General features: G+C 33.3%; 1 protein-coding gene and 1 long non-coding RNA gene across 3 annotated transcripts; one reads left to right on the top strand and one right to left on the bottom strand.

Moving 5' to 3' along the window:
• The first annotated feature begins 576 nt into the window (after nucleotides 1-576).
• On the top strand, nucleotides 577-4,576 carry LOC112705820 (uncharacterized). 2 transcript variants are annotated; one of them, XR_011864470.1, is made up of 5 exons: nucleotides 577-1,043; nucleotides 2,806-2,979; nucleotides 3,565-3,612; nucleotides 4,022-4,235; nucleotides 4,334-4,576. It is a non-coding gene; the product is annotated as an uncharacterized lncRNA (long non-coding RNA). The 2 variants fall into 2 exon arrangements; XR_003811328.2 differs by lacking the exon at nucleotides 577-1,043 and having other exon boundaries at nucleotides 1,517-2,979.
• Nucleotides 4,577-15,051: 10,475 nt separating this feature from the next.
• On the bottom strand, nucleotides 15,052-20,055 carry LOC112705821 (uroporphyrinogen-III synthase, chloroplastic). Its single transcript, XM_025756789.2, has 9 exons — nucleotides 19,708-20,055; nucleotides 18,470-18,557; nucleotides 17,731-17,797; nucleotides 17,091-17,209; nucleotides 16,661-16,753; nucleotides 16,498-16,553; nucleotides 16,194-16,279; nucleotides 15,627-15,758; nucleotides 15,052-15,313 (listed from the first exon to the last, which is right to left on the bottom strand). The coding sequence occupies exons 1-9, from the start codon at nucleotides 19,930-19,932 to the stop codon at nucleotides 15,259-15,261; spliced, it is 921 nt and encodes a 306-aa protein (XP_025612574.1). The 5' UTR covers nucleotides 19,933-20,055; the 3' UTR covers nucleotides 15,052-15,258.
• Between the last annotated feature and the right edge of the window lie 964 nt (nucleotides 20,056-21,019).

Genomic DNA, 21,019 nt, shown 5'->3' on the forward strand with positions numbered 1-21,019 from the left:
ATTACTTAATCACATTATTTATATTTTTTTATAATTTTACACTTTCATTCTAAATAAATTAATTTTTTTATTATTTTACACTTAAAGTAATGTAATTTTTTTTATAAATAAATAAATTTTATACTTTCATTACTTAATCACATTACTTATAATTTTTTTTATAATTTTACGCTTTCATTCGAATCACATTACATTATTTATTTAGAATGAAAGTGTAAAATTTATTTATTTATAAAAAGAATAAATTTATTTAGAATGAAAGTAATGTGATTAAGTGTAATTTATTTAGATGTGATTAAAAAATAATTGAATACTATGTACAATAAAAAATTGATATTATTGAAAGATAAAATTAAAATTTATTTCTATGTATCGTTTTTGTCCCCAATATTCACTACAGCAAATACGGAGGATAGCGGCCGTTGATTGGTGGCTGTTTATCAAACTGCCACAAAATTAGTTAGATAGGCGTGGTTATAGTAGCGGTTTGCGCTTCAGCTACAAAAGAAACCAAGATAGCGGCAATTCTTCCCAACTACCGGAAATCAAATAAAAAGAGAGCCAAAAACCCACAGTGCCTCGTCACTCACTTGACCAAGTTCAGAGCTCTCTGAATGACTCCCCCTTCTCCAACCCTAGCTTCTCCTCGACCACCAACGCAGCGCCATCATCGATCATCACCCCAGCGTCTCCGTCAGAACCACAGAACCACCACCGTCATGTTCTTCTTCTTCTTTCCTTCTTTCTTCTTCTTCTTCCACCTTTGCCGAACAACTCCCGCAAAAATCATTTCTCTCTTTCTCTTCCCCTGTCTCTTGCCTTCTTTGTCTCGCCGTTGGCTACCATCCTGCGCCGTCGCGACCATCTTCTTCTCCTCCTTACAACCTCGCATTGTGGCTCTGTAACTCGCCCCTACCTCACTCATTTCCAGCCGCAGAATCAGAACAGGGCCACTCCAGTTCCAGCGTGTTCAGACGCAGCAGCGGCTGGTCACTGCCACTGCATCCCTCTCTCCTATGCTCTTGCTCTATTCTTCGACTCAGGTTCTCAGATTTCTCCTATGTTTTAGTTAATTTAGGATTAGTTATATGTTGATTCTAGTGTTAATTTAATTTGGTTATGATTATTTGCCGTTATTAGTTGAGTTTAAGTTAGAATTAGGATTTTCTGATTAGAATTAGTGTTAATTTATACATAGTTAAACATGCTGTTAAAAGCTTCTTGAGTTTGAATTTCAATTTGTTTGGATCGATTGACTGATACTTTACTGAGTCACTGTGAAATGCTGCTGATTTTTCATGTCATTGGTGCTGAATTTTGAATTGGTGTTGCAAAGAATAATTTTTAGTGCTATTTTATGTTGTTTATGCTTTTGCATGCCAAATGTTCGACAATATGCCAAATGTTTGCAGTTTACAGAAGTGAAACCAAAATCCGAATTATCTTCATTTGAAAGTAAGTCTTAGAATCTAAATCATCTCAGAAGGTATATTTTCCCTCTTTTGGTTCATTATGATCTACTTCTTATGTGATCATCATAAATTATATTAAGTACAAAATTTCTTAATTGTGTAGTATGTTCTGCTTTAATTGGCCTTATGCTCCAATGGCATGATCTTCTACCATACTTAATACTGCAAAAGTATTTTATTTTTATTTATTTTTTTCTAATTGATGGATACCCACATCCTCTAGGAAGAACTGTCTAGATAGTAAGTTTTCAGTGCCAACACTATGCCTCTTTTCATTATTAAAGTTAGCTACATGAATGTGTTTTGAAAGTGATTAGAATTAGAAAGTAAATTAGAAAGTAAATTAGATGTGTTCATTTTCTAAAGCCACCCTTTGGAGCATATATATTTTTTATATTTCAAGTGATTCATATTTTAATATTTTAGAAAGACAATGTATGTCTTTGCATATAATTCACTGATGATTTCTATTTGGAATCAAACTTTATAAGTCAAAAGAATTAAATGTATAATGAATTAAAAGTTTTTAATGTATTGAAATTTTAAGAGTTTGTTCTCTATGAAGAGAACTTTATTTTTAGTATATTAAATTACTCTTAAGGAACTTTGTTTACATTTTCTTTTTCTTCTTTTAATAGCTTTACTGAAACAAGAATGAATAGTTATCAAATATCAATCTTACTGTGCGTGCCCTCTTATATCAATTTTGATTCTTTGTAGTTTTGGTTTTGTTTTGCTATGTTTTATTATTTCACATACTAAAGACCTCATCGGCCATCACTAATCACAATAACAGCCTTGGATAAATGAGGGACCCTCTATATCATAATCTTCAGAGTCTTTGGATGCTTATTTACTATTTTGCTTGCATTGCTTCGCTACCAACACAAAAGAATACCACAAATGGGAATGCAACAAACACAACCTAAGTTAATGCATACCACTACCTTAGACACACTCATAAATTGTGTAAAGATGCTAACAAGGAACACATCGATTTAGAACAGCAGCTCAACCATAGAAAACGTTAATTCCAATCTTGTAAGAGAAACCATGGTTTGGAATTGCATTTCACCCCCACGGTCTAGACCCATCACAGATATAATCCTCAGATGTCAGAAGTCAACTATTTTTGTTTGTCTTATACTTTAATGAATGAAATTGTTGCAATGTCATTCACTAAAACCAAAACTAGTGCAGGTGGTATTTATAAGTGTGCTGTTTTAGTTTCACTTTCATATTATTTCTTAGGTATGTTTCGCATTTTAAAGTACTAGTAGGTTAGTTTTATTGTCATAGTCATCAGTGATAATAAGGGATTATTACATGATAGGTGTTCTTGGCCTTTTATCATGAATTTGATTTTCTAACAATGATGCCATGACTCCTGCCAAGAACAAGAGCACAGCTGGTTTTGATTTGGCGAAAGCCTGATAATGGATCCAGGCCAGACTAACAGTCTATAGATTTCCACCCTCCACAGTTGATATAGTTGGAGATTCTTTAGGTATGTTTCCCTCTTCTTTTACCTTACATCCAATCATTAAATATATGCAGCACATTTTGGAAAAAATAGCCCAAATTCATGAAGTACTCCAATGGTTTAACTTATAAGAAACTCAGAAACTCATTAAACATGGCTGTTGTATTTACCTGGTGAATTGGATATAGCTCCAGTATCTTAATCCATGTACAGCTTATTGTTTTATAAGCTCCCACAATTTAAAATCAGAAGCAGCTGCACAAATAATAAAAAGGGAGAAAAAGGAAAAGACATAGCTCAAAAATGTGAACAGAAAAAATCAGACATCAGAAAACACCACCACCCTCCTTAAATCAAAGAACGTTTGGAGCATAATTTTTAAAATATTAAAAAAATCTGGAAAATATTTCACACCTATTCTCCTGGTAATTGTTGACTTTATATGATGTTTAAGTTACTGTTGATAAAGCAGAAGATTTCATGGAAAACTATATTTGCATGATAATTTTACAAGTCCAACCCTGCTTATATTTTCATGATAATTTTGCAAGTCCAGCTTATTTCTAAATAAACCTGTTTCTTTTTTTTTCTTTTTTTTTCCATTGGCAGGTACAAGGCCTACCAGCTGTAACTGAAACTGTAGGACCTTGACAAAAGGTAATTACTTTTATTTGGCTTATACTTTATTGAGATCCATAGTAAGGGCCTTGTTTGCAAATTTTCTTATGGCATAAATGTTTGTGTAGGTGCGTGAGCAAAGAGAAAACATAGAATTCACATCCTTGTGATTTTATCATTTATTATGGATATTTTGTTATTATTCACTTCTGGTTTGTTCTTTTTAGTTTGATTTATTCTGAATTTTCTTTCTATGAACTTTGAAATTGGTTTAGCTCGTTTTTTGTATCCATTAATTGTTTTGCTTCATCGATGAAGGGAAAAAAAGCTCAATAGAAAATCTGTCTTGTATATTTCCATCAGTAAGTTATATACCATGATGTTGTTGTGTTGTGTTGTGTGCTGCTAAATTTTCATTTCAAAGCTTATGAAATTGTGTTGAATGTAGAACATTGGACAAAACTATTTCCAACTTGGATACGGAGTTAGCTTCTGCAAAGGCAGCTCAGGAGTCAATTCGCAATGGCGCTTCTCTATCAGAAGATATATAAAAGCAACTTAATCAACTCCTAAGAGAAGGTACGTCATGGTCATTGGAATCAACACTGCTTTTATTAGCAGGAAAAGAAGAGACTCTGTCCACCAATCCTGGATGCCTCAAGGTTCATAATTTGATCCATCAATCCTAGTATTCTGCCACCATTTTCGCAAAATTCATTGTGGTTTATGATTATCTATTCTTGTCGTAACATGAAAATAGGTGAGAGAAGAAAGAAGCTAGAGGAAGAGAAATGCATTATCATCAGATGTGTATCTGGTCATGTGTAAACTATCTCATTTCTCTTTTGTAATTTCTATGATTTTGTAATTAGTCATAGGAAGAGAAATGCTTAAATTATATCATGATTGCAATTTCTAAATAAAAAACTAGAGATTGTGTAATAGAACTCTTTGTGAATTGATTTTGTAGGATCATGTTGAAGGATACCTTGCTATCAGCAAACCAAATGTATCTTTAAAATTAAACAAAAAATTAGTGTTTTTTAAAAGGAAAATCTAAATTTTTTTTTTAAATTTGTATTGAAATTAGCGGCGGTTTTATAACCGCCGCAAACAGTTCTAATGGAAAAATGTAAGAACATTGTGGCGGTTCGAAACCGCCGGTAAAAACTGAACTAAATTCTAATACCTGTATATCGCGGTGGTTTAAAACTGCCGCTAAATTAGTTGCCGCAAAATACTGATACAGCGGCAGTTATACCAGCGGTTGTTGAAAACCGCCACGAAATCATCTCCCGGCGCCAATATCCATGGCGGTCTAATAAACCGCCGAAATTTGATTTTGCGGCGGTTTAAAACCGCCGCTAATAGAGAAAAAAACTGCCGCCATGTAACGCCTCTCTTGTAGTGATTTTGGTCCTATTTAAGCCTCTAACGTTTCAAAATCGTCTCAATTTTGTCCCGCTCTCAATTATGTTAACGGATCTCTAACAACAATATTTCTGGATCCGTCCCTGGTCACAAGGAAGCACAGACGAAACTGCCACAAGGAAGCGCACACGGAACTGCCACAAAAAAGCGTAGACAAAATTGCGGTAAGAGTGACTAATTGCCAAAAAACTACTGAAAAGATGGCAAACTGTTGAAAAACTGCTGAAAAGTGACAAAGTGCGAAGAGATAATAAACTATCGGAAGGTGACCAAAAACATATGGTTTCTCCACGAGAATAAGTAAATAGTGAATCAGCTAATTGATTAGGTGAGAAAGCATCAGAACATTGATAAAAGAGAAAGGGAAAAATGGCATCGAAGAAAAGTATAAAAAATACGATAATTTTATCAGAAGAAAAATAACCTATCTTCCTCAAGGAGGATTTTATGGCTTTGATACTATGTTAGAAAGGATAAGAGAGACCAATAGAAAAATATTTGTGTGTATTCAAATTGTGTAAAATGATACAATATAAAAAAATATTTATAGGTGTTAAAAGAATTAAAATAATAAAAACGTAATATTTTATAATAAATATTCAAATATATTAAATAATATTAATTAATCTAATTTTTTATAATTATACTCCAGCAAAAATAATATTTTTTAAATATTTTTATCGTATTTTTACATTATTTAAAATTCTTTTATTGATCACAAATTTAAATGCTTTTTTGTCAACTACAAAATTATTCAGGTACATTTATGATCATTGACCCTAAAATTAAAGTAAACTACTCATAAATTAACCAACATAGTAATAATCTGACATCGTTTCCTGCTGGTACAATACCATTCCCATATTTTGTTTGGTCTTCGATGAAAACATCTATTATTCTTAATAAATATAAAGCATATAAAATACAGATATTTTGTTAAGTTATCATATTTGCTTATTGGATATATTCTGAATATGATATTTATTGACATTTGTCTGATATAGATATTTTCGTGTCTAATCGTGTCTTAATAAAAAATAAAAAATTATTCTCTAAACACGCTTAAACACACTTAAATATTATCACATGTTAAAGTATCTAACCTTATTCTTAACATATATTTTTAAAATAAATTTAGAAATAATATATTATTATTTATTAAAACAAAAAATATTTTAAATACTTTATATAATTAAAATATGACACTAAAAATAATTTAAAAATTAATTTATATTTTAATATCAATAAAATATTAAAATATCATTATGATTTATCTAAAAAATACTTTATATTTTATATATATGCGTGTTTCCTATCCTATAAAATTTTAAAATTCGTATATTGACGTGTCCCGTGTCGTATCATTTCATGTGTCTGTGCATTATAGCCTATAATAGTACCACATGTCCACATCCAAGAGTTTATTAATTTTGAACGAAATATTTAGTTTAGGACAAACCACCAAAAATACATTTGAAGAATTTTGTTGCTAACAAAAATGCACTCGAAATTTTTTATAAACAAAAATACCCTCAAATAATTTAAAAACGCGACAAAAATGCCTAACATAAAATATGTATTTTCAAAAAATGTTTTAGAGATTGAATTTTGATGCGATTTTTTGCAAGCATAATTAGAAAAATGAGATATTTTTATCTTTAAAATTTGATGATTTTCACTAAGTATATATTGTTTTGTGATTTTTTTAAAAAATATATACTTGCAAAAAATAAATACTTTTAAAACATCACAAAAAAATATATACTTAGCAAATAACAACAAACAACAACAAAGCCTTATCCCACTAGGTAGGGTTGGCTACATGAATCAAACAACGCCATTGTGCTCTGTCATGTATCATGTCTACAGAGAGACCATTTACATGTAGATCTCATTGACCATCTCATGGATGGTCTTCTTAGGTCTTCCTCTACCTTTCGCCCCTTATCCATCTTTTATCTCATCCACCCTCCTGACTGGGTGTTCTATCGGTCTTCTTCTCAAATATCCAAACCACCTGAGACGCGATTCAACCATTTTTTCCATAATTGGTGCTACTCCAACTCTTCCCCTTATATCTTCGTTCCTTATTTTATCCAATTGCGTATGACCAGTCATCCATCTCAACATCTTCATCTCTGTTACACTCAACTTATGTTCGTGCTCCCCTTTGGTCGCCCAACACTCCGTACCATAAAACATAGCCAGTCTTATAGCGGTGCGATAGAATTTACGTTTAAGTTTCAAAGGCACTTTTTTGTCGAGTTAAGCTTCAAAGTGGTCCCTGAAGTTGCACTCGAGCCTCGTAGTAGTCCATGAACTTAAAAGTTACTCATATTCATCCCTGAAATTGCACTCCGGGACTCAGACTTGTCCTTCCGGCACATTCCATCCATCTGACGCTATCGAAAAGCTGAGTTGGCCTCTTTCGTGACACGTTGGCAAAGAAACGGCTAGCTGACGTGGCAAAGAAACTTTTCTGATTCAATTTGGTCCCTCAATAAGTTAAAAACCTTAATCCCCAATTTTGAAGAACCATTTCCTCAGTGCTCACACTCTTCTCTTCTCTTCTGTTTTCTTCTCTTGTCTTCTCCAACTCCAAAGCCAAACGGTTATGGCCAATGCGAGCAATCTACAATATATCGATAAATCTTCTATAATTTATACATTTTTGCAAATATTATATTTTATTAATTTAAATAAAAAAATCTATATGAAAAAATTTTAGTATATAAAATAACCATTAACAAGAGACAAACTTACAAGTTGTTGGATAAAACTAATTCATGATTTAGATTAATATTTTTATTAGGAATTTCACATCTCTAAAGAACAAGATAAAAAGTTTATAAATATACAATATTTTTCTCACTTCATGAACTAATTTTGGGATTGAGTTGATTGGTTCTTTTACAATATTCTTTCTATCCCGATGAAAAAAAAGTTACAAGTTGAATGTGAATATATTATTCTGCGGTTGTCACTTGGCAATGGCAGGACAGGGGCAACACGTACTAAAATAAAAGCATAGCCTCAAGCCGTGGCTTCTCAAGTGATAATAAACAATTCACTTTATTAATTTATTGGTTCTACCGCTGCTTTTATTTTTCCTTAAAAAAAATAACTGAAATCAAATACCAGAATAAGAAATACTTAGACTGAATATATTAAAAGTTAAAGATGCATGATCATATATATCAGCTGTGATCAGAATTTCGAAATAATGGTTTCTTCATCAGCAATTATTTCAATAAATGAATACAACGCTTAAACGTCATCCAATCTAGTCGTTCTTTACACACAGGAATTATTCATACACATCAAATGCTTTTACAAGCACTATGTTCATGACCAATATAAAATAATTCACTGATATTGAATTACGTGGGCAACGAAGCTATTTCCATGGGTTACTTAACTTCAAAACCTTTTAACATGAACTAGTTCACCCTTCCTTGCTCCGGATTCAAGCATTGCCTCTAAAACAGCAACATCTCTTGCACTTTCAATGTAAGTGGACAGAGCTCCCTGCATGGATTGAATTCCGTTTCTTGTTCAAATATGGATGTTAAATTGTCCGAATATATCGGGACATAATTGTCGAATAGAAGGAAATATGATGAATATAGATAAATCAGAGGATGAATTTGTAATTGAAAACAAATGAGAAGGTGGAAACATCTCTAAGAAGCTCAATCATGAAAGTTTGGAATATTGACAAATCTACGTATGAATAAAATTAATGTTTGGATACTTTTAGTTAATTCATGGTTAATATTGTCAGCGTTTTAAAGTTTATGTTACAATACTAAACTAAGAAATTGATTATACATCAAAACCTGTGACTAGGTTGTTATAGTATATACCAGGTAGCCATGTTGTCCTTGGAATCCACGCTCAGTTTGCAATGTCCTGTTCATGCCAACAACTCGCCACAAGATCTTTAATGTGTTAAACACCATGAATCAGACTTAAAAGATTAAAACCATGACTAATGAGGATATGCATACTACTAACTCGCATTCATTGCAGTTGAGGCTATTAATATAACATGAATTATCATATACCACATGCCTTGGGTGTTCTCGAGGAATCAAAAGCCATCTTTGTGAAATAAATAGTGGAAGTGTGAAAATGGGAGCAATTCATTCTATAATTTGCACATAAAATTTCAATTAAACAAGATACTTCTTTTCAATACTCAGGTGCTTTTGTAAGAGAAGCATTGAATGTTAAAAAACAGAGTACTGGTAAAGACTCGTTCATAATTTGAAAATTAGATGCAGAAAAAAAAAGATATAATTGGCTAGATTAGTAATTAACTAATCAGGAGCTCATGCAAAAGAGGACATGAAATCTGTGAAATATAAATCTCGAAGATTACCATTTTTAACCAGCAATGAAATGCACACCCATATCAAGAATGAAACCTCTCTGTCAGAAAGAATAAAAAGATGACTACATATATGGAAGTTTAGTAGGATAAAAGACGAGCAAAATATTGTGTTGATAGCATAAAGTTATTTTAAATCATCAAAATTTACATTGTCCATTTGTATTTCATATGTGAGAACAGAATCTCAACCATATCACTACTATACTGATTTAATTTTAAGATATCATATATTCTTCAGTTCCTTTATTTCTTGCCAAGTAACAGCCTATTGAAGTGATTCAAGGCATCAGAGTTATGTGACAAGAAAACCTGGAAATAAATAGAATGGCACGCATCTATTAACCCCATGCTTAATAGCTGCTTCTTGAAATTACCAAGCAGCACGCATCTGTTTCATAATCTTGAATTTTATTTTGTCTTTGTGAGAGATCAGAATCATTTGATTGAGAGCATTCATTAATAAATAGAATGACATCCAATAATTTATTTTGTCTCATTATGGATTGCTCACGCTAGCCATAATTGTGGCTTTGAAATTGGAGAAGACAAGAGAAGAAAACCGAAGAGAAGAGAAGAGTGTGAGTACTGTGGAGATGATTCTTCAAAATTAGAGATTAGGGTTTTTAACTTGAATTGAGGGACCAAATTGAATCAGAAAAGTTTATCTGCCACGTCAGCTAGCCGTTTCTTTGCCAACGTGTCACGAAGGAGGCCAACTCAGCTTCCCGGTAGCGCCAGATGGACGGAATGTGCCGGAAGGATGAGTCTGAGTCCCGGAATATAACTTCAGGGATGAATATGAGTAACTTTTAAGTTTAGGGACTACTGTGAGGCTCGAATGCAACTTCAGGGACCACTTTAAGGCTTAATTCTTTTTCTGTCGCATATAAAACTAGATGCACTACGCCATTTTGACCAACCTGTTTGGATCCTATGATTTACATCCTGTTCAATCTCTCCATTATCCTGTATGATGCATCCAAGATACTTAAAAATTTTAACTTTTCGTAGGATGTTTTCTCCAATCTTCACCTATATATTAGGGTTTTCTCTTCTCAGACTGAACTTACATTCCATATATTCCGTTCTGCTACGGCTTATACGCAGACCATACACTTCTAGAGCTTCTCTCCATAAGTCCAACTTCTTATTTAGGTCTTCCCTTGACTCTCCCATAAGGACGATATCATCGGCAAAAAGCATGCACCATGGGACAGGCTCTGGGATGTGCTCTGTGAGTACTTCCAAGACTAATGTGAAAAGGTATGGACTTAAGAATAATCCCTGGTGTAATCCTATACTAATAGAAAATTTCTTTGTCACACTACCTTGAGTCTTCACACTAGTTGTGACCCCATCATACATGTCTTTAATTGCACGAATATATGCGATCCTTACTCTCTTCTTTTCTAAAACCTTCCATAAGACTTCCCTTGGCACCCTATCATACGCTTTTTCCAAATCAATAAACACCATATGTAGATCCCTTTTATTACTACGATACCTCTCCATCATCCTTCTTAATAGGTATATTGCTTCAGTGGTAGATCTGTCTAGCATAAATTCAAATTGGTCTCTGTTACTTGTGTCTCTTTTCTCAACCTCCGTTCAATCACCCTTTTCCATAACTTCATGGTATGACTCATGAGCTTGATCCCTCTATAGTTTTTGCAACTTTGTATATCCCCCTTATTCTTGTAGATAGGTACCAAGGTCCTCTTTCTCCACTCATCAGACATCTTCTTTGACCTTAAAATCTCATTAAAAAGATTGGTTAACCAGTTGATGCCTTTTTCTCCAAAGCCCTTCTAAATCTCAATCGGGATATTATCAGGTCCTACTATCCTGCCATTTTTTATCTGCTTTAGAGCCTCTTTTACCTCGAAGTCTCGAATCTTTCGATAGTAGTCAAAGTTTTTATCTTCTTCCCTTGTGCATAACCGACCAAGGCTCAGAAGAGTCTTCTATCCCTCATTAAATAACTCGTAGAAGTAGCTCTTCCACCTTTCATTAATCTTCTCTTCTTGAGCCAACACCTCTCCATTCTTATCCTTTATGCACTTAACCTGATCCAAATATCTCGTTCTTCTTTCACGGCTCTTTGCGATTCTATATATACCTTTTTCTCCTTCTTTCGTGCCAAAGACTGGTATAGACCCTCATATGCTCTTGTTCTTGCTTCACTTACAGCCATTGTCTCTTTCTTAGCCGCCTTATATTTTTCCCAGTTATCTACGTTGCGACATAAAGACCACTCTTTAAAGCACTCCCTTTTTATCTTTATCTTTTCTTATACACTCGCATTCCACCACCAGGACTCCTTGTCTCTTGGTCCTATTCCTTTAGATTCACCAAATATTTCTTTTGCTGTTCTTGTAATAACTTTTGCCATCTCCCTCCACATCTCTTCCGTGCTTCCATTCCCATCCTACTTTGCCTCTTCTCCTACCCGTCTTAGGAAGCTTCTTTGTTCCTCACCTTTTATCCGCCACCACCTCGTCCTTGGGTTCTTCATATGATGTCTTTTCCTCAACTTTTGTTCAATGCGAAAATCCATGACGAGCACCCTATGTTGTGTTGTCAAACTCTCTCCCGCGATAATTTTATAATTAATGCAAAATTTCCGGTCGACTCTCCTCAACAAGAAGAAGTCGATTTGAGAGCTTGTCATGCCTCTCTTATAGGTTATAAGATGTTCGTCTCTCTTTTTAAAACATGTATTTGCGATGAAAAGATCAGAGGTTGAGAAAAAGTCCAAAATAGTTTTACCCTCGGCATTGATTACTGCGAAACCATGGCCTCCGTGAATACTCTTATACCCAGTCACTTCTCTCCCAACATGGTCATTTAAATCTCCTCCTAAGAAAATCTTATCTCCTGAAGGTATGTCTTGAACCAAACTCTCTAGATCCTCCTAAAATCTTATCTTGTGTTGTTCGTCTGAACCCACTTGCGGTGCATAGGCGCTAATCACATAGAAATCACCTCCCTCCACCACAAGTTTGATAGAGATGATCCGATCTCCCACCCTCTTGACATTCACTACATCATTCTTCCACTGCTTATCCACAATAATTCCAACCCCATTCCTATTCTTCATCTTTCTTGTATACCAAAGTTTGAAACTAGAAGCATCCAACTCCCTAGCCTTCGCACCAACCCATTTTGTTTCTTGTAGGCACATAATGTTAATCTTCCTCCTTGTAGGCACATAAATGAGATAAATATATAAATAATAAAAATATGTTTATTTTTGCTTATTTAAAATGAGATTTGCTTAATACAAAACTTTTTTATTTCGTAATTGTAATTTATAATTTATAATTTTTCTTATGACAATCAGCAAGCAAATCGCAAAATAGCATAATCATGTATTAGAAATACAATACAAGTGTGTTTGTAGAAAAGTTATCAATAATTCATTAGCTGGATAGTTTCATAGAAGACTTAGAAAGCGAGCACTTTATGCTAAAAAGCATGATCAGAATCTCTTTAATTATCTTTACAAACAGAGCAGCAATATCCATCTGTTATTTTCTTATGCAGTAGCAGACATTTCAGACCCACTAACATCACCTCTTAGTTTTCATCTTTAAAGTTTCCACAACTACAAAGAAGAGTGTAATTATCCCCTTGTTGATGTGTAAAACATCATTGATCCATAATTTATAAACAAATAATGAATTTGATTTATTTGTTTATTTATTTTGGATACAGCCCTTCTCCGTATCTTGTGTTACCGTGGAATGCTTGTACATCAGATGCTTTTTTTTCCCTCCCCGGATCATCCAACACTCATACAGAATATAGATGAAACAAATTCAGATGGCCTTCTATATATGTCCATTGTAGCTTGGGAAAAAACAAAAGAACAAGGAATTCAATTAATTGAGTGAAGGGATTCTATTACCATATCATATATGTTGGTTGGTGAAGATGCTTTGGTGCTCTGCATTTCAAAGGGACTACTAATAGTCCACACAGTGGCACAAATAAAGTGAATCGTTTTACTTTTCGCGTTTAAAGCTTTATTTTCAGTTTGATAATGAAATGAGGTTGCATCGTCGTGCAACTAAAATAATTGTCCTCTTCTCCAACGAAAAAAATCATTGTCCTTATCGCTTATTTTATAGTAGTCATGTCACATTCTTTATGCTTTTTCCATTATTTCCGTGCGCTTAAGTTGGAGGCCTTTTCAGTTTTAAGATCAAAGTTCCATTTAATTATATATATATATATATATATATATATATATATATATATATATATATATATATATATATATATATATATATGGGTTATGTTAGGTAATCAATAATTTTTTTGAACAACATAAACAATCACCAATAAAATAAAAATACACTATACCTTTAAATTATTTATCTAAACTTTAATATTAAAATAACTATTTACACACTTAGTGAAATAAATATCCAATATATCTATTGTTCACATTGTTCACTAAGTTACCTATACTTTATATATATATGGCCAGTTAGCTTGTTACGGTTTGTACAATAGTAGCCGCCAACAGCAATTAGCACTTCCACCGATCCATTTAGGCATCATCTCTAGTTTACTTAATCACACGGCAGGGATTATTAGCATTTAGCAATATAAATTATAGAGCAATGCTACATCGGCAAATATTATCAATTTTTTCCATCAAAAATTTAAACCAATATTTATAAACATTTTACACACAAAAAGCATATAATTATATTTAATTTATCAAAATTTTATATACATAAATCAATATAATTTATATTCATATTTTTTAAAAATTTACACACATAAATTAATAAAATTTATTTGTTAAAAATAATTTAATATTTATACTGATCAAATAAAAATAAAAAAATATAAAAAAATTGTTAGAATCCAAGAATTTCTCTAAATTATATTTCATGGTGGCATCTTCATGTCATCTTTGTTGCAAAAAAGTGTTATTTCAAGAGGATATAGTTCTAGATAAAAATTTATTTTTATATAAAATTAATATTTGAAAATTGTTAAATAATTTAATAAATTTAATGAAATTATCATCTAATGATTCTCAGCTATTAATTTTACATGAAACAATTGCATATACCATAGTTCCATATGTATTATTTGAAACAATGTGAATATTCTGAACCAAAAACAGAAAAGAAAAAAAAAGAAACAATGTGAATGTTATGTCAAAACACTTGATAGTATTTTGGTGGACTGTATTGTTCAATCATTTTGTTGCACTAAAAAGTAGTGTGATAATTAAAAAATAGTGTAATAATTAACTCATGTTGATACGATGATATCTATACTAGAGATGATATAAATGTTGTTTTGGTTAATTTTTTTTTACCATACTTTGTTTTTTGTCGGTTATAGGCTCCACCTAGAATGTCGAGCTTTTTCTTTAAAAAAAAAAAACATGAACTGGTGTCTACCATTGGAAGTGATCCGTTTGAATTATTTTACTTGCACATCTTTGGATTGTTTAAATTTGAGGAGACGAGGATAAAGTAATCCATTAATCAACTTTAAATCAGATAAAATGTCATCCTAGATTCCTAGTGAACCGCATGACTTGTCTTATTGTTTAGATACTAAATCTTTTGTTTTTTTTTTTCAGTCCTGTGGAAACTCACATATTCGGACAACTGGATCAATTAGCAACAAAATAAATCAACATTAATTAATAAAATTATGAACGGTATTTACAGCATAAGACTATTTACCACTCATCTCATGATAGCCTCTATAAACCTAAAAATATCTGAGAAGTAAATGCTTCCCAAAGTAAAATCACTATATAGGTTATTTTCTCTGCCAGTAAAACGCTGGAAACATCTCCCATTGCTACGAAGTGCAGATGATTACCTCAATAGTTCATCATATGATCCTAGTGCTTCAAGAATGCTTTCTACCCAGCTGCAGCAGGAGGAAGGTACTCAGAAACGGATTGTATTAACAAGATTTTAAAGTAACACAGAGAGCAACAGAATTCTGTTCGTACTAAAAATCCTGATATAATGAATTATAATAAGAATGATTTATTGAAACTGGAGTCAATCCTATGTTACTAAAGCCTGATATATTCAAAAAAGAAATATAATGTGGAAATAGAAATCAGCTTTGTTAAAAAGAAAACTTCTACATGATGACAGGCAGGAAAATTGTACTCGGCACATAGAATAGGCACTGAATACTTAAGAGAAATGCACATAGAGGATTTGCGATTTACCCTTCCAGGCCTGGTTGTGTTGGGTAGTACACATTTCTGAATCCTAATCTTCTTGCCATTGCAGCAGTCGTCTCGCCAATGCATGCAACAGAATTGTTCCACTCTGAATCAGAAAGAAGATTCTTCCAAGCACTGTAGCAGCGGATGACAAAAACCAGTAAATTTCATTTTCTCTTTTCTATATATATATATTAAAAGGAAGAATGAAAAATAACTGAGTGAAGTGCTAAATAAATAAGACTGAACTTGCTAAGAACAAAATTCTACTTATTTCTATTTAGAAAATTAAAAATAAGACGGCCAACTTGCCAAATACTCCAGGATTCTTGTAATATGATAGTATTAGGCTTAATTAGTAAGGGACAAAGACAGCACCCAGTTAGGAAGTTGAAATAGTTTATTGGATTCATCGTGTTCAATACATATATCCAACAAGCAAAGAACTGAAATACCAAATCCAAACATAATAATAAATCATTTCCTAGATTTGAAGTAAATATGAATTCTTTTAAAATTCAAGAATCAAAATTCACAATAAAAAAGAGAAAGAAGAAACCAAAGGCTAACCGAATAGCAGATGGTGAAGCTACAGTGACAACAGGGGCAGCAAGTGCCTGCTTAAGAACAATTTGGTCTACATTTTGAACTGGCACCTGTCAAATAAGTGAGAATCAAACTGTCGTAAATTTCCAAGAAGACTGTGAAATAGATCACTTTAACATTAGTAAAATATTACATTTATAATAATTAAATCTAATTAATGACATAAAACACACATTCAACATGTGGTGCTTGCAAGGAAGTACTTAAGTATTGGACCGTATATATTTTTAGAAAAAAGGAAACCAGCACTAAAGCTAAAATCTTTTACCGTTGTGTATGTATTCATCCTAATAACCTCAAATCCACGCTTGGAAAGTCCTTCCTCTGGTTATATAAATATCACACAGACGATTAGCACATCAATTAGCTTGAAAATAGCAAATGTTATACATAACCCAAGTTTGAAAGGTGCAAAATAATAACTCTGTTACCAATCTCATTGCTGGCCTTTTCAGAAGCAGGGTATAGAACAGTTGTTTTATTTCCAATCTTTGGAAGTTCTGCAGCCAAAACCTTTCCTGTTGCTGAAAATCATCAAATCCATATTAAGTTTCACTTCCAAAAGACTCGGCTTAAAATTCCAGATTCACACTAAACAACATGTTAATCTACTGAGTGGTTAGACTCCCAATTCACTTTCACTAAGAACCACGGAAGCACAGAACCTAAGCAAAGCAATCTCCTGCCCTGCCCTATCAAGATGCATATCTTGGAACTACCCACATTTTCCTCTAATACCCCAAAATACTTGCGAGTTTTGAGATGTTACTTTATATTTCTTAAGTCAGTTATCCAGCTTGATAAAGAAGCAAAACTGGGGAGCATAATACAAATTCAGCCTACATGAATACACACGGATACCTTTTGATGGTGCGAAGGCAACATCAAGCAATTGATTTGAAGACTGCATAGCTTCCTTGAAAATGCTTGCAGTGCCGGCGCCAACAACGCCTATTTTGACATGAGGCATCCCAGCAGCTCTAAGGACAACAAACAAGGCTAGGACAATCATTTGTTAAAAAACAAAATATTTAAGAAACAAAGTACCAAAAGAAAATGATGTAAAATTGCAAATAAAAAGAATAATACTGTAAAGAATGACATAAAAGGAAACCTTTGTTTCTTGTGCTATTTTGTCTATGATAATTTATCTGTACAACTACGAAATGCATCAAACAGTTTTATGTAAGAAAAAATCTTGCGGCAATTTCACATTTGCAAGTATGACAACTCAGGCACAAACTAGATTAGAGATCATATAGACATTTGGTTCACATGTAACATAACAAAATTGCATTTCAAGTATTCCGGCCATAGGACTATAAGTTACAACAGAAGGCAAGGGGTATAAAAATTTCGTTAGGGAAAACAAACGATACAAGTCAATAAAGAGAATTGATGAAAAAATATTATCCTGATGTTTGAGCAAATTTTTTTCAAAATCATTTAAAATATTCCAGTAGTTCCGCATAAAGTACTCAAACAAGATCTAAAATCTTACCTCCATGCCTCTAGAAAGACTGAACCAGCTTCTGGGGAAGTTATGACAATCCAATCAAACACATTATCTGCAAGTATCAAGCATCAATTGTTAAGCAATTAGGCGCTTATAAGCATGAGTCATGTGGATTAGAAGACATACACAAAATAAGGTAGTGACCTTTTTAACTTAAGAAATCAAAGATCTGTCAATGTGAAATTTCTCCACTCTACTTAGAGGCAAGGGAAGACCTCCATGTACGCACTCCCCAACCAAGTTTCTTAAAAATTACAGTATGAGCACACATGCTGAATGTACACCTAGAGGAAAAACAAAACCGCATCTCTATATTTGGTGAAAATCAAACCACTCTAGTCATACTAATTTCATACATTATCCAGGTCAGATGAAATACCAACAGTCTGAGACAGCATAGGAATCATCTTACATGTCACCACGATCTATAAAACTTAATGAAAACAAAGTCTTCAGCATTTGAAGCACAAACTCTTTATTTTCTGAACCATGTGTAATGGGAAATAATCCATCAAGCGCCAACCCAATAAGAATTTAACATCCAGAATATCATCACTGCATCTTTCTTCCCATTAAGTGCACATAAATATAGACATTCCTTTTAAAACTGGTTTAATAAAAGATAATTAGTTCGCATACAATATCTGTACGAGATGAAAACAGCATGATTCGAACTTCACAAAATATTTGCATATACACAGGGCAAGTTTTTCCTAATGCTTACCACTTAATACAGAGGGAAGCCTATCTAAGTCCACTCCCGGTGCGTGCTCAATGAGAGGAAGTTCCAAACACTTGATTTCATGTTTAGCCTGCAGCAAAAATTGGAATTACAGCAATAGTTTCCGGGCATGTGATCAGTTAAACAATATGAAAAACAGAAGCTATCAGTTGGATCTCCATTTACCCAACTGATCATCTTTGTGCTTGAATATTTTACAGACAAATTCCCAATGGAAGAAGATATGAAGGAAGATGAAATAGTAGTAGAAAATTAAATACAAGTTATGAGGATATGCAGCATCAAGATTTGATCAAAGCATTACCTAACCTAATGAAACTTCTATATAAAATGGTTGGAATAGAATCTTATGATACAAGTAGGAGCAGATTGCCAATTTAGGTGAGTGGGAAAAATATTAAACTAAAAAGTGAAAGACTGACATGAAAACGAAAACAAAACAAAAAAACAAAAAACAAAAAACAAAACAAAAAATGAGCATGATGAACATGTTATACTTTATCAGTCAGGTTTAAAAGAAAAGCCAATGAAGTTTAACCAATTAGTGTTCATTAACTAATAGTTCAAGATTATAGGGCACATGTTTCAAACAGGAGAGTCTAAAGTATATTCTCTTTAATCGATCCCTAAATTCGTCTACATTTGAAAAACCTGCGGTGATCTGCAATATGACATGAATGAATTTCGCTACGTAAACTATACTAGCACTATATTTGATTGATAGAACTCACGAAAAGCAGGACCTAATGCAAATTTAGGAATCCAAATCCAACATCTGGACGTTTGTCTTTTCTTATATTCAGCACTTTCTTTCTTTTAAATTAACGTGGCTTAAAATAATCATATAATAATAATAATAATTTAAAATTCAAACAGCTAAGAAAATAGGGAACAAAAGAAAGAGAAAAAAACAGTACATACAATGAAGCATTTCATTTCAACCTTTAATCAAACACCTAAATGACATAACGGCTTAGTTGAGAAGGAAAAGAAGGAATGAAAGGTTAAGTCGGAAAGAGAAGAAAATCCAGCTAAGATAACTGAATGAGAATCGGAATAGAGATGAAAACAGAAGAGTTACATTGAGTATGAGGCTGAGAAATAAAGCACATTGTTGTAGCTGAAGCAATGCAGAGGAAACAAACAAATCCAAGGAACATAAAAAGCGAAGGTAAGGTAAGCAACGAAAGGTGAAGAGAGAGAGTAGAAGAGTTACGCACCAGAGCAGTAATAAGCTTGGCGTTCTTGCCACGCTCTCTGGTGACGACAACTTTGGGGGAGTAATTGGAAGTGGAGGCGGAAGCGGAGGTGAAGAGGGAATCGGTGGCCGAGGCGGAGGCGGAGGCGGAGGCGGAGGAAGGAGATGAGCGTTGAGGAGGGAAGAAGATTCGTCGGTGGAGTTGACGACCGTAGGGGAGAACGGAGACACAAACAGCATGTGCCATTGAAACGTGTTGGGCAATGGACGTTGTCCCCACTCCAGCTGTTACAGTTTTACAGATCAACCCCCTTCCTCCATTCTTATTTTATTCATTATTTCCATAAATATCTTCCTTTCTTTTCATTTAAACCCAATTTTATAATCACTCTGATTCTATTCTAAGATTTACTAGGCCCTAGCGACTAGCCACTCGAGCCTCCATGTATTTATTCAAGTTTAAAAATTACTAACTTTTTACTTTAGTTTTTACCTATACAAAATCTATTTGAGAGTAAGTAATAAAATGAGGGTTTTGACAACGGTAAAATTAGAGTAAATCACATAAATAAATTAAATGAGTTTTGATTTTATATGAATGTCCTAAATACAAATAGAAGTTAATAGTTAAAATCATCTCAAAAAGATATTTCGATCTCCATATTCGTTTCCAAAAGATGACGGATATGACTACGTTCGTCTTTCCGTCATCTCTTTCGCTAAGATGGCTAACGTTGGGTGACGTGTTCCATTAACTGCCAGCATGGCAGACGCCTATGTGTATGCTGTTGTTGCTAACAAGGTAAGTATGTTAAAATAATTCAAATCAGTCCTATAGATGATGAACCCTAATCCTAAATTCGATGATAAATAAGTCGCGGTCAACAATCAAAGGGTCATATAGTTGGGTAAAACTTGGAATTGTTGGGTCGTGGGGAGGATGGAGACAGGAAATGGAAGTCATAGTGGTGATGTGTTATTTCCGTTGTACGACAGTAACGGTTCCAGCACTTCAATACGAATGAGGAGGAAGATTCATGAGGAATCATGTTTCTGCGGGTTGAAGGCTGTGATAAAAAAAAATTTGGGACAGCAGAGAACTTAGATAGATTATTCCATGTATGTCCAAGGTACCGCGTGAGTAGTGTTGAAAAAGTTGAAGTTTTTCTATATTGTTCTGTGTTATTGGGTGTTTTTTGTAACACCCTACCACACAAAGTCTTATGCTTAAATCATAAAGTTGAGGTGGCAATGTATTACGACTTCTAAAAAGTAAAATTATATAATATAATATAAGTGAAGAATTATTTTTATCTAAGAGTCTTTGAAGGAAA

Source organism: Arachis hypogaea, chromosome 8 (assembly GCF_003086295.3).
Source record: "Arachis hypogaea cultivar Tifrunner chromosome 8, arahy.Tifrunner.gnm2.J5K5, whole genome shotgun sequence".
Classification (NCBI taxonomy): Eukaryota; Viridiplantae; Streptophyta; class Magnoliopsida; order Fabales; family Fabaceae; genus Arachis; species Arachis hypogaea.

Coding starts and splice junctions, on each gene's coding strand:
- LOC112705821 (XM_025756789.2), bottom strand. CDS start 19,932: ATGGCACATGCTGTTTGTGTCTCCGTTCTCCCCTACGGTCGTCAACTC. Junction 18,558..19,707: donor CCAAGCTTATTACTGCTCTG/GTGCGTAACTCT, acceptor TTTTTGCTGCAG/GCTAAACATGAAATCAAGTG. Junction 16,554..16,660: donor AAAGGCCAGCAATGAGATTG/GTAACAGAGTTA, acceptor TTATATAACCAG/AGGAAGGACTTTCCAAGCGT.